General features: G+C 49.8%; 4 protein-coding genes across 4 annotated transcripts in view; 2 read left to right on the top strand and 2 right to left on the bottom strand.

The window, feature by feature from the left end:
• Positions 1-2646: 2646 nt before the first annotated feature.
• On the top strand, positions 2647-3708 carry Aspvir_001186 (putative glycosyl transferase family 8 family; the record flags this gene model as incomplete). Its single annotated transcript, XM_043266314.1, has 2 exons — positions 2647-2649; positions 2701-3708. The coding sequence occupies 2 exons, from the start codon at positions 2647-2649 to the stop codon at positions 3706-3708; spliced, it is 1011 nt and encodes a 336-aa protein (XP_043122249.1).
• Positions 3709-6733: 3025 nt separating this feature from the next.
• On the bottom strand, positions 6734-7383 carry Aspvir_001185 (uncharacterized protein; the record flags this gene model as incomplete). Its single annotated transcript, XM_043266313.1, has 2 exons — positions 6734-6814; positions 6865-7383. 2 exons carry the CDS (start codon positions 7381-7383, stop codon positions 6734-6736), a joined length of 600 nt encoding a protein of 199 aa, XP_043122248.1.
• A 203-nt stretch (positions 7384-7586) lies between these two features.
• Aspvir_001184 (ankyrin repeat domain-containing protein) lies at positions 7587-10093 on the top strand (the record flags this gene model as incomplete). The annotated part of the gene is made up of 4 exons (XM_043266312.1): positions 7587-8047; positions 8100-9003; positions 9047-9123; positions 9235-10093. 4 exons carry the CDS (start codon positions 7587-7589, stop codon positions 10091-10093), a joined length of 2301 nt encoding a protein of 766 aa, XP_043122247.1.
• Positions 10094-11066: 973 nt separating this feature from the next.
• Aspvir_001183 (cell wall mannoprotein 1 family protein) overlaps positions 11067-11819 on the bottom strand; it is a gene marked incomplete at both ends in the record, with an annotated part of 1833 nt that continues 1080 nt past the window's right edge. Inside the window, one exon of the mRNA XM_043266311.1 lies at positions 11067-11780. Coding sequence (XP_043122246.1) covers positions 11067-11780 — 714 coding nt within the window. The remainder of the gene's footprint in view (positions 11781-11819) is intronic.

Below are 11819 nucleotides of genomic sequence, written 5' to 3'. Positions count from 1 at the left end.
TCGCCACATGGTCTGATGGTGCATCCAGGGAGCGTTTCGCCATCTTGCTGAATATGTATCTACCCGTCCGTCTGGGGACACCGTCTCAGGCTAGCCCATGTTGCGAAGCAACCGTAGTCTTTGTATCGACGGATTAATGTCCTTGGCAAAAACCAGGCGACGAATCATAATTTATCCGTCAAACTAACATCGCCAAAGCTACAGGTGAATCCATGGTTGGGCTGAGAATGGTCCAAATGGAATCGTGCCTGAATAACGGTCCCCTTTTTAGCCGGCGGATCCCAACGGCAAGAGGGGAGGATTGAAGAGTCCAGACTCATTGCATTGCGCATTAAGCAAAGCAAACTCTAAAGCGCGTTGTATTCAGATGACCTCATGGCTCGTACTCGTACGGATTGAATGATGAGCTCCCCGTGCATACGAGCGCGACCATTCTTAGCCAAGATCTTTCATCAAACTAAGTTAGTGGCAAAACTTTCCATATTTGGTAATTGATATTGTCTGCCTGAGTGGATCCATAGGTTCGCTTAATAGACACTGAGAACTCTCCTGATCCTGGTGCCAGACTATCCCAGTCCGTTGGCCACACTAAATCAAAGCCTGGAAAAAGCAAAGCTTAAAGTTAAAATTGACGAGGCTGTGATTCTCCCACGGAACATATTGAGAGTCCGAACTAAGCCCCTAAAGACAACGTTCTCCTTGACAGCAAGATCCACTACGATACTACCCTGCGGGTGAACTCTTCAGCTGCGAACCAAAGCCTGCAGCGGACAGAAAACGACTGTGGAGACTATCTACGGGGGAGGGATGACTAAAGGCAGGTGCATAGGCTGCAGGAATTGCAGGACAGACGAGTCTGATTTGCTAATACCTGCGGAGTCGAGATAAGGGACAGGTTACACAACAGATGCATCCATTTTCATGAGGAAATACGGTGTCCGGATCTCCCGCCTTTCTTGCAGCCCTGCGCCATCATCTAACGTTCTGGATCTACAGTTGTCCAGCATTCTACGTAAGCAGCCAGCAAAACGGGTGCTGATCATGGGCATCTGACGTTCCAGGATGCATAGGGTTCCTGCAACCTGGCCATCCGTCCATACACATTGTGTATGGACTATAAACAAACAAATCCTTATCAGCCTTGTATCCTTGCAGGTCCACCTTCCTCTTCAAGAAGCCGTAGGTCTCGGCGAAACCTCAAGGCGCTGGCTTAGCCCGGCCAACCTTTTTTTCATTATACCGGCCTATCAGATAGGGTAGCCGCGCATTCCGCCTTCTCCTCAGCTCTCACAGCTCAAATAGGGGCTCGACTGAATTTCTCCATGCCATTCGTTCTATGGGACATGAGAACGGAGAATCACAACAACGGCGATGGATTTACGGTGCGAACCTTGGCGAACCTTGACTACTCCGTAAATCCATCGTATTCGCCTAGCTAAGGATGCATCGAGGATCACTACTCTTTAGTAGCAAGCTTTACATATCCGCCGCCGGGTATCTTCCTGATTCCTCCTTTCAGCCCTACCCTTCCTGCCGCAGTTGCGTGGGAAGTTGGGAAGACGGGTTAGCCATCCAAATCGAGGTCTCTGGCTGTACAACTTGCTGAGGGGAGAGAGGAGCAGGGTATAATTCCTTCTCTGCAGGCAGTCACGAATGCATGAATATGGCGGGGGATATACATCGGAATATCGATCAGCTCCACACATCTATAATTGACTATCAGTGACCAATAATCATACAGAATCTAACTAGTAGAGACACGTGTGCTATATTCATAGTCTTCGCATTGTTGTACTGAGAGTCTGAGACCTCTGGTCTGCCTGGTACCAGTCTGGGAGGTCACATTGGCCGAATTCTCACCGATCTTTCCACAAACATGCGTCTACTGCATGCGCGCTGCGTAGTCCTGAGGCGGTGATATCCTGGCCAAGACTGAAGGATAATTAGAAGTACACAGAAAATGAAAGGGACAGGACAACCAGCGCAGTATTAGCTTCCGAGATGATTTGCACAGCTGAAGTGTTGAAACGTACCAAAATCCTGGCACGTGGAGTATGTCTGAGGAGGCGCATAGCCATACGCCCGCCCACTGCAGCTGGACAACGCCGGATCTATCTATGTGACACATCCTCACAGACTGTTGATGCCTGGCCTTTCATCTTAAGTTTTCATGACTTGTTCGGCTTGATTCTTTGTACGCTTACGAGCCCAAACCCAAAGTGCGACGCAGATTATAAGAATAATGATTACAAGAGGGACGATAATCGCGCCTGCAAGCTTCGGGGTAGGTAGCATTACTTTTCACCTTACGTACTGTGGGAATAGAGAAAACTAGACCTTGTGAAAGTTATTCCGCAGGATTGGCTTACTCGTTGGTAATAGTTGGTTTCAAGTCCTCTGTGTGTACCGTGAGAGGCTTTCCGCAGGATCTGCATGGTTCAGGAGTCAGGACTAGTAATATTCTTTAAAAGGACATGGTGGTAAAGCAAGCTCTAACATCAGATTCTTCACAGAACGTTGTCGAATAGCTGAGACTGGTCTCTATCTATATCCAGCAGTATAATCCTTTCTCAGTAATGTACAGCTGTGCAATGATACATAAGGTGAGGGCTCCTTTTCAGAGATACTGGCCCACGGATGATTTTTATGGTTCAGATTGGGACATAATTCTTATCCAAAGAAGCTAACCTGCTATTCCAGCAGTTTCTTTTTCTATTGCTCACTGCACTCACTGTTTACATCATTGTGAGTAGCAATACACGCCTCCGGGAATTTCTGCATCCACAACTCAGAGAGAAGCACCATTGCGAGTCGTTCCCTTGCGATGGGGATTTCGCTATCACCACATTCCTAGCCGGTCATTATGACAGGAAAGAAGGCGACCACGATGATGATGATACCTACTTTATTGCCGCGCGCATTCTTGCATACCAGTTGATACACGCTCCGCGAACTAGACTACAAAGTCCAATCCCGTTCATCGTACTAGCGACAAAGGATGTAGGGGAGAGCAAGCGTCAGAGGTTACGCGACGACGGAGCAACTGTCGTCGAGGTCGACCATATCGAGCACAATATCTCCATTTCGGCGCCCAGCTGGGCGCAAACTTTTACAAAACTCCGTGTGTTTGACCCGATAGCTGTACCCTATTCAACCGTCCTATATCTGGATACAGACATTGTCCTTACACGTCCGATTGATTCCATCTTCAGCGACCCGGGAAGCACACAAAGAGATCCGCTGAACTACACCAAAGGAGATGCCTCAGCGCAGGATCGTCTTCCGGAGAAGTATACCATGGCTGCCACACCTGAGTCTGGAAACCTTGATCATCCATACCCCTATCCTGGTACAGAACAGAGGGATTCCTATTTCAACAGCGGCTTCTTCATGTATTCGCCTAGTACTCAACTCTTTGAGCACTACATATCCCTTTTGAAAGAACCGGAGGTTTGGTACCGTGGCTTTCCCGATCAGGATCTATTGAATTATGCACATCGTTGGGAGGGGCCAATGCCCTGGCAGAAGTTACATTTCTCCTGGCATCTGAACTGGCCCAACGACAATGACTTGAATGGTGGGATGGCGGCTTTACATGCTAAATGGTGGAGGGGAGATTTTGTGTCTCCTTCGGTCAACAAGTACGCACTGTCCAGAAGATGGGAGATGGAGGGATACTGGATGGGTAGGGCTCATGGGTGTGGATGAAACGTGCTGGTTCCTGTATTGAACAGGCTACTAGAAATAAAGTCGGTCTGGACACATGATTGTCTCCATCGAGCTGAGTACTCAAGCTTGAGCAGCAATACAGTGCAGTTGGTGATCGCAGGCTTGGTCAGTAAATCCAGAACCGAACCTAAATAACCAGTGGAGAGGCCCACTTGTTTCCATCCACTGCCATAATGCCGAATGCTGTCCCCGTGAAGCTTTAGATAAGGAGAAATTATCGGTAAACATAGAGAGTAGGTGATCCTTCCTCGGCTCAACTGCATTTAGTAGCCCTTGCACCTCAACGAAGGAGTATTCATGATCATATGGGAGCCCTACTTTACGTCCATGACCTCCCCTCTCCTTCCTCCTCCCTAAATAAGACTAAGCAAGTGAGTAACAACGAGCTAACCTACAAGAAATGCATGATAACGCTGAATTGTCTAATGAAGAAGAACTTGATAAACCTGTGCCTGAAACATCAGGAACCTCCCCCCAGAGTTTAGCTTCTTCTGACAGGTAAGACATTTCAGAGCAACTCCCAAATACAGGCCGTGTTAAGGAACCTTCAGAACTAGAGAAAGTTGGAGATTGAAGAGCTGAACTCAAGAGCTTCCATGTTAACTGTGAACTTGAATGCGGCATTCCGATCGGAGAGGTTGAAGAAATGGTGCTTGTACTGTAGTAAATAACCTGGTACCACTCGGTGCTGGCAATTATTATTCTGGAGCGAGAGAATCAACTTGGTACTAGATACTCCGTACCAGAGGCGAGAAACCCCTCAGCCCAGGACGGCAGCTGTAGTCTGCCAACTGCCGATGTCCAAAATTGTCCGCGCCTCAAAGTATAGCCCGCAGAGGCATCTGCTAATTTTGTCTTATGTCCGAGAGCTATATCAAAGACACCGAACTTCTCCGGTTTCCCCAACCGTGCTTGGCATCCCCCGCAAAATGAGCTGTTGGTTGGGATGTTTACCATCCCAAACTTGCCACACGGTCAAGGACGTTGCCATGCTGTGTGGCGATGCCGAAGGAACATCTCAGCTCCACTACGGCCAGACCGGTGATGGCGACCAGCCTTTGCTGAGAAGTCATCATGCAAAAGGACCATCTATCACCGGGATGCTGCATAAAGGATGCATAATAGAAAGTTAGGCAGCCGTGCGCAAGTTTGCCAGCTGGCTGATGAATCCAAACTATATTGACTATCATTGATAGTCTATTTATAGATACAGAGAGGCCATGATATGGGGTACAGTGCTCGAGGGGTGGTTACCAAGTTGTAAACCCTGTGCAGTTTAGAATACACCAAAGCCTTTTACCAGTGTTCTCTATATTACATTGTTGCGATAGTAGTGGCCGTAGCATAGTCAGAATGAGTATAACCTTTCATTATGAGAGATCAACTACATCTCATGGATGGCTTATCTTATCATTGATATCTTGTTATATGTCTCTTGCACTTGAGGCTTTCAGATGCTACATAAAGTGCGACTAAACTATATATAATTCATGGTTCATGTTCACTTGCTTTAGGTTAAACTGAGAGTCTCTAACAAGGATGCCTGTTCACTGTCTGTGAGATCTACTCCATCCAGAGGTATCTCATGGCTTTAACATCACCCATAAACCAAACCCATCTGCTCTTACATTTAGCAATTATTCATTTAGCTCTTTGACCAGTCTGGTGATGTGTCTCCGGTCGGTTACCTACATCTTCCCCTCCAGCAATGGAAGATATGGCCAGAAGCACACTGTAAAGAAGGACATTATGACAGATCACTAAAGACGCCATTGGAGGCAACTAGTAGTGAGGAAGTCATATGCTAAAGCAATCTGGACAGGACGTCGGCTTCAACCTGGGGACGCCTGGCAAACATTTTCTCCGTCAGTCTGAAACTCTGCGAGAAACGCTACAGGAGAGTATATCTTTACTTTAATGGGGATGAAGATGACAGATACAGCAACTTTCAACGAGGTGACGAATTGACAGTTGACCTAGAGGAACTTTGCATAACGTGCAACTGCGCGCAGTTTCAGCGGCAATGGACCCCAGATTACAGTGTCTTGATGGCATAAGCGGTACTTTTGGATTGCGAAGACATTCATAGGATAAGTGGCTTAATACTTCGCACACAATTGATTCACTAAGAGCAAAGTCCCGTCCGATGAACTGGAGCTTCTTTATTTTGACTCGCTTGATACATCAACCGATCCATCCGCGCAGGAGGCAATCCCGAATTTTCCACTCCTTAGCATCAAGTTCAACTAATATTATGGAGACTCCGTCCTCAGTAATAGCCTGGGATGCCTCTGCATCCATAGAACCGGCGCATCATGCAGCGGCTCGACGAAGATAAGCTCAACGTTGCCTCGCTCACCCTGAATCAGATAGTGCAGCTCTGAAATGGAGCGTCGCGCAGTGTTCTAAACCTCTCGAATGCCCCAACGGCCAACTTCTCCTGGCTGTCAACTCCATACTCTTCGTCACCTGCAAGCATATCGTGGAGGTTCGAGTGCGTTTCGCGCCGACTGGGCCATTTTCACGGTGTTTGGCTGCCGGAGGAATCGCTACTCGGAAAGCAAAAAGTCCCTGAGACACGTGGATCTCCGGTCTTTCGTACTGGAGCTCTCGGCAGCCATACATCGAGAACGTTTGGTATCTTCTCGCATGGATCCCAGACTCGCTGCTCGTACGAGGAGCAGGTCCATATAATCCGGTGTTACTGCGGCTGCAGTTACGGGAAGTTGGCGCCTTGCTCATRTCCGGACGGCGTGATGCAGATCGTCAGAAGCAAGACACAGCGAGCTAAAGTGTGGGTGATCATGCAGCAGTCGATATTATAACTCGTTGCGAGTGGTGTTGTAATGCATCCCTGATTGCTTGCCTTGTCTGTACAGCTCGCGTGGTCCACGGCTGAGTTTCCGTCATCAGACTTCAGATAGATATGACATTGCTCATTAAGGTATACCAGATACCGCTTTTTTATGAACAGATAAATCAAAGACAACCATATGTGCCGTCATTACTTTCGTAAATTCCCTTGATCCCGGCGATGGTAATAAGCATCCCGCATCGAAGTCGTGAATGCTTGCTGCGAAACCTGCTGGTATTCTCGTCAGTTATATGAAGAGCCGAATGTTAGATTTGTCATACAGGTGAAACAAATTGGCCATTCCCTGGCAGAGGTGGCCGGGCATAGTAGAAGCCTCGTTGCTGTGCCACTTGGCCTAGTTTATTCTCAGTGGCCGTAGCCATTTGCATCCCCATCGGCATGCCTTGAGGTGCTGTCGAAGCATTATTTAAACCATCACGTCGATGGTGATAAAACTCGGGCTGGTTTTTGTAGCAGTGGTACTCGTTCTGCGTTGCTATTGATGCATTTCGGTCCGCTGCCGGAGGCGGATCACGGTTGTGGTAAAAATTGGGATTGGTTCGGTAGTGATGGTATTCATCCTGCCGAGTTGAATTCGCCGACTCCTGCGTGGCCATCGGTCGGTTGGAATAGTATGCGCTTTGCTTGGTGGTCTGACGTGACTGGGGAATGGGATACGAATCGCGAGGAGTGTATTGGGGCGGAGGATGTGAGTAATTCGGAGATGAGGGCCCGTTCACTGCTGAGAGGAAGTCTACAGCATAGCGATTGTAGCCTTGGGATTTGATGGAAGAATCCATCGCGTTTGATTGCAATGTGTACTCCAATTGAAGCAGTGAGATGAAATCTTGTCATGTTCGCTTTCTAAGTGGGAAGTGGGTGATATTTATACCCACGATTACGAAGACTCAGCCTCGCTCATGCTCAGCCTCGTTGATCTTCACTCGCACCCCACCACCCATCCTCAACATGAACCTGCAACTTCACGAAAGTCTATGGATCCATGGACCCGTTATCGCTCACAGCAAATCTCGCTGCCGTCATCGGCCTCATCGACACAATATGTCGCATCGGCAAGGAAACATACCAGCTCATTGCGGCCGTGAAGAATGTCCCCGCAGAAATCCACCAGCTGCAGGTGGAGATGCACGAGGTGGAATTCCTCCTCGAAAATGTCCATCGCTACTGTGATGAGTACCAGGGAAGACTGCCGTCAATGAGCTTGCCGAAGACCTCACCGGTCATGCATATCTGCTCGACGCTCCAATCCCTGGAGAAAGAGTATGGTAATATCGCGGCCATTGTGGCCAAGAACCTCGATGTTGAGTCCGGTCGTACGAGGCAGAAGCTGAAGATGGTGGGCGGAAGGGTCAAATTGGTGCTTGGAGGGAAGCTGGAGCGTTCGTTTCGGAATCTGGATAGATGCAAGAGGCAGTTGAGCATGAATCTGCAGGTATTGGGAAGGTAGGAGTTCTCTATCGACCTGGAACTTAGGTCTGAGGCTGACGTTGGCTAGTTTCAATGACCTTGCTGTTCACAATCGGTTGGATAGTATTCACGATGCTGTGTCAATTATCAGAGACAGTAGTCAGATACTTCCTCTCTCGAATATCGATGACAGGCCTCCTGCTTGGTCAGAGAAGGGTCAAACCCCGTCTGACTTTTCCCATTCTCTCGAGGCTATCGACTCGCTCATGGCACAGCTTACAGCTATGAAGATACGCATCGAAAAACAGGATGACAAGACAGACGTTTCCATGGACAGCTGGGACAACTTCGAAGATGTCAAACGCGCTGCTCTGCCTCTGATGTTACTCCAATCCAAGGTCCGAGAAGCATTACAGTTGTTGACGACTCCGCAACCGGGACATGAGAAGCTGTCCAACATTGATGTGCAGTGGGTTCGAACTGAGCTGGAGAGTCTGCTTGCGAGTAGCCACGAGAAAGCAGCGGCTGTCATCAAGACGAGTTCCCAGAAAAGTGACAATGTCACCCGTGATTGTAGACGACATATCGCAGGCAGTTCCCTTAACAAAGGAAGATACAGATCACAACCGACTCAACAGATCGTATCATCGCAGGTTGTGCTTCAAGATTCTCCCGCGGGCAAAGTCTCCATCCGGGTCCAGTGGACCAAAGACGCTGACTCGAAATCTGCCCGTGCATCCGACATACTTCTTCTCCTGGCGCCTAATCCACAGGTGGCCGAAGATGGACTTCTTGTTTCGCTTTCGAGGCTTCATGACGGGTTGAGCAAGCCCACAATCACCCGGCATGTCTCGTCCTACGCGATCGTCGAGACGACATCACCTATATTTACATGTGTCGAGGCCAATGACATACATTCTCTGCGGCTACTCTTGAAGAGCAGGGATTTTTCGCCCACTGTGCGAAATACGGAAAATGAGAGTCTTTTATCTGTAGGTTGCCCAGTTTCCAAAGTCGTCCAATCTGACCGGTTAGTTCGCTGCACGACTCCTCCGCTTCGAGATATGTGACCTACTCCTCAATGAGGGAGCGGATCCCAACCATTGCCGCAGGTAGGTCCATTCTGCGTCCCCGAACCGGAGGAGCATCTGACAAGACTAGTGACGGGGCAAACGCGATCTACGACGTACGAAATGCCTTCTGGTACCGAGCAACCTCTATAGCATTTACAAATCAACCCTTTACCGTATCCTCCGTCTATTCATCTCCGCCGGCTGCGACATCAACTCCGTCGCTCTGGGCGGTAGCCCTCTCCATTTCACCGTCAGCCATGCCCTCCCCGGCTCCGAGCTCATCAACGAGGACGAGATCGTCGCCTTGATCAATTTACTAGTCGGCAGTGGCTGTGACATAGAGCACGAGAACGCCGACGGCCTCACCCCACTCTTATACAACGCCTGTATTCCACGATGGCACGGGGTCGTGGTGCTCCGGGAGCTTCTCCAGTGGGGCGCGAACCCGCACGCGACGTCCCACCTTGGCGAGGGCGCGCTGCATCTGGCCATGGCGTTTTCCGGGCCCGAATCCGTCCACGGTCAATTGGAGGGGGATTCGTTGGAGACAAGGCTCGGCATCCTGCTGCAGGCGGGGTGCGATCCGAACCTGCGAGATGGGTACGGACACAGTCCGTCGGAGTTCGCGCTGAGTTCTCCACGGATTTGGTTCCAGTGGTGCTTAGCTGTCGAGAGGGTCGGGCTGTCCATGGAAGATGTTTTGGGCAGGGAGGGTATCTCAGAAGACGCCCGGCCGGTGCAAGGCTCTACATCCGCAGATTCAGATTGGGAGTCCTGCAGCGGCAGTGAAGACGAGGACGGGAGTCAGGAGAGCACGAGCTTAGATGCTTGCTCGGACACCGAGCACATCTTCCTATGCTGGAACGGGTTCTTCCCATGGAGTGTTCCGCCGTGCTGTGCCGACTGTGGTCTGATCTGCGAACTCGATGATATTAAGCGAAGGAAATGGGACGCGTGGATGGTATTTCAGGGATTGAGAAGGAAATTCATGGTGAACGATCTTCATTAGACGGATGCAAGAATGCAAGATATTCCGCATATTCAAGTGGACCAAGCCTTTCAACTCTACACAACTGCAACCCGTTTTTCCAAGAACAATCCAGACTGCTACTCCTCCTCTTCCTCCTCCTCCCCCTCTTCCCCACAACGCACACTCCCAATCTTCCCCACCGCCGCCGCCGGAATCTCAGTTTCAGGCGAATAATCCGTCCCATTCCCGGCACAGTTCATCTCACTGCAATAGCAATCCATCAGCACAACCCCCGTAGGCAGGCAGGCAGAAAGCACTCACTCATAAAAGCGACAAGGCACGTTAATCTGGACTGTTTTCACAGGTCTACGCAGTATTAGCTTCAGCACTCGCACTTTTTGTCACGGGTATGCGGCATGGCCTGTGTAGAACGCACTTATCCACAGAATACGTGATACAATTCCCTGGTAAGCCGCCAAGGACTGAAATCCCGTTTTGCATTTGCAATATGACCTGAATATACTTAGTTCCCTGGAATGGAGAGTGGGAGAGGGGGTATGCGTACGGTTGGCATTGTGTTCTTTGCTGCGGTGAGCGTGAGGAGGGCGGTTAGAGTAAGGGTCGTGAGGTACATTTTGCTTTTGCGGTTGAGTTCTTGAAATTAATTGCTGTAAGAGTCGTGTCTGCGTGCTGAAGTTCAGTTAGTGTAGGGCATTTATACCTGCGCGTCGAGTAAGGGATGTTTGTTTAGGCTTTGGCGTGCATTCCGGGTGATGTATGTGGCATGCTACCAGTGTCAGGATTTCAGACCCTTGGAAAAGAATTCCTGATTTGAATCGAATTACTAGCTACTATCTGACTGAATCGATAAATAGATACAATCATATCACCAAGCTCAAGCCCATATTGACATTCCTCCACATAAAATCAAATTATAAGTAGACATTAATATCCTTTCCTTTCATTTCTCATCCTCGTGTCCTGTCCATCTCATGTCCATGGCCTAGATCATTCACAGCAACAGTGCAATTGCACCAATAGCCATGGCCTTACCAACAGACGAGCCCAGCTTGCTGGCTGCACCGGTGGCGAGTCCTCCAGGAGGAGCGACGGTCGTAGGGCTGGAGGAAGTGGGCTGGGGAACCACAACGGGCGTAGTGGTTTTCTCACTACCGCAAGTCGTGCATGGGGCAGGGGCGGTGGTCAAGGTGGTGGGACCGGGTGGGTTGGTCGTCTCGGTAGCGGTGACGGTGACCGAGTTGGTGGAGGTCTCGGTCTGGCTGGTAGTGGAGGTGGAGGTCTCTGTTCCTGGGGGAACGGGGACAATCGTGGTAGACTCGCACGGAGTGGTAGTGGTAGTTTCGGTAGGAGGTGTAGTGGGTGTGGTAGTAGTTTCACAGGGAGTAGTAGTCTCTGTCGGGGTGGCAGTGGTCGTGGTCTCGCACGGAGTGGTGGTCTCCGGGGGGGTGGATGTGGTGGTAGTCTCGCAGGGAGTGCTGGTTTCAGTAGGAGGAGGGGTAGATGTGGTTGTAGTCTCACATGGCGTAGTGGTTGTAGGAGGAGGGGTAGACGTGGTAGTAGTCTCGCACGGAGTGGAGGTCTCAGTTGGAGTAGTAGTAGTAGTCTCACATGGAGTGGAGGTCTCGGTAGGGGTAGTAGTAGTTTCGCAAGGAGTGGAGGTCTCTGTGGGAGTAGTAGTAGTGGTAGTCTCACACGGAGTGGAGGTCTCTGTGGGAGTAGTAGTAGTGGTAGTCTCGCACGGAGT

This window comes from Aspergillus viridinutans, assembly GCF_018404265.1.
Source record: "Aspergillus viridinutans IFM 47045 DNA, scaffold_1, whole genome shotgun sequence".
Lineage (NCBI taxonomy): Eukaryota > Fungi > Ascomycota > Eurotiomycetes > Eurotiales > Aspergillaceae > Aspergillus > Aspergillus viridinutans.
The sequence above is the reverse complement of the archived record's forward strand: the minus strand, read 5'-3'. Positions and strand labels throughout refer to the sequence as shown.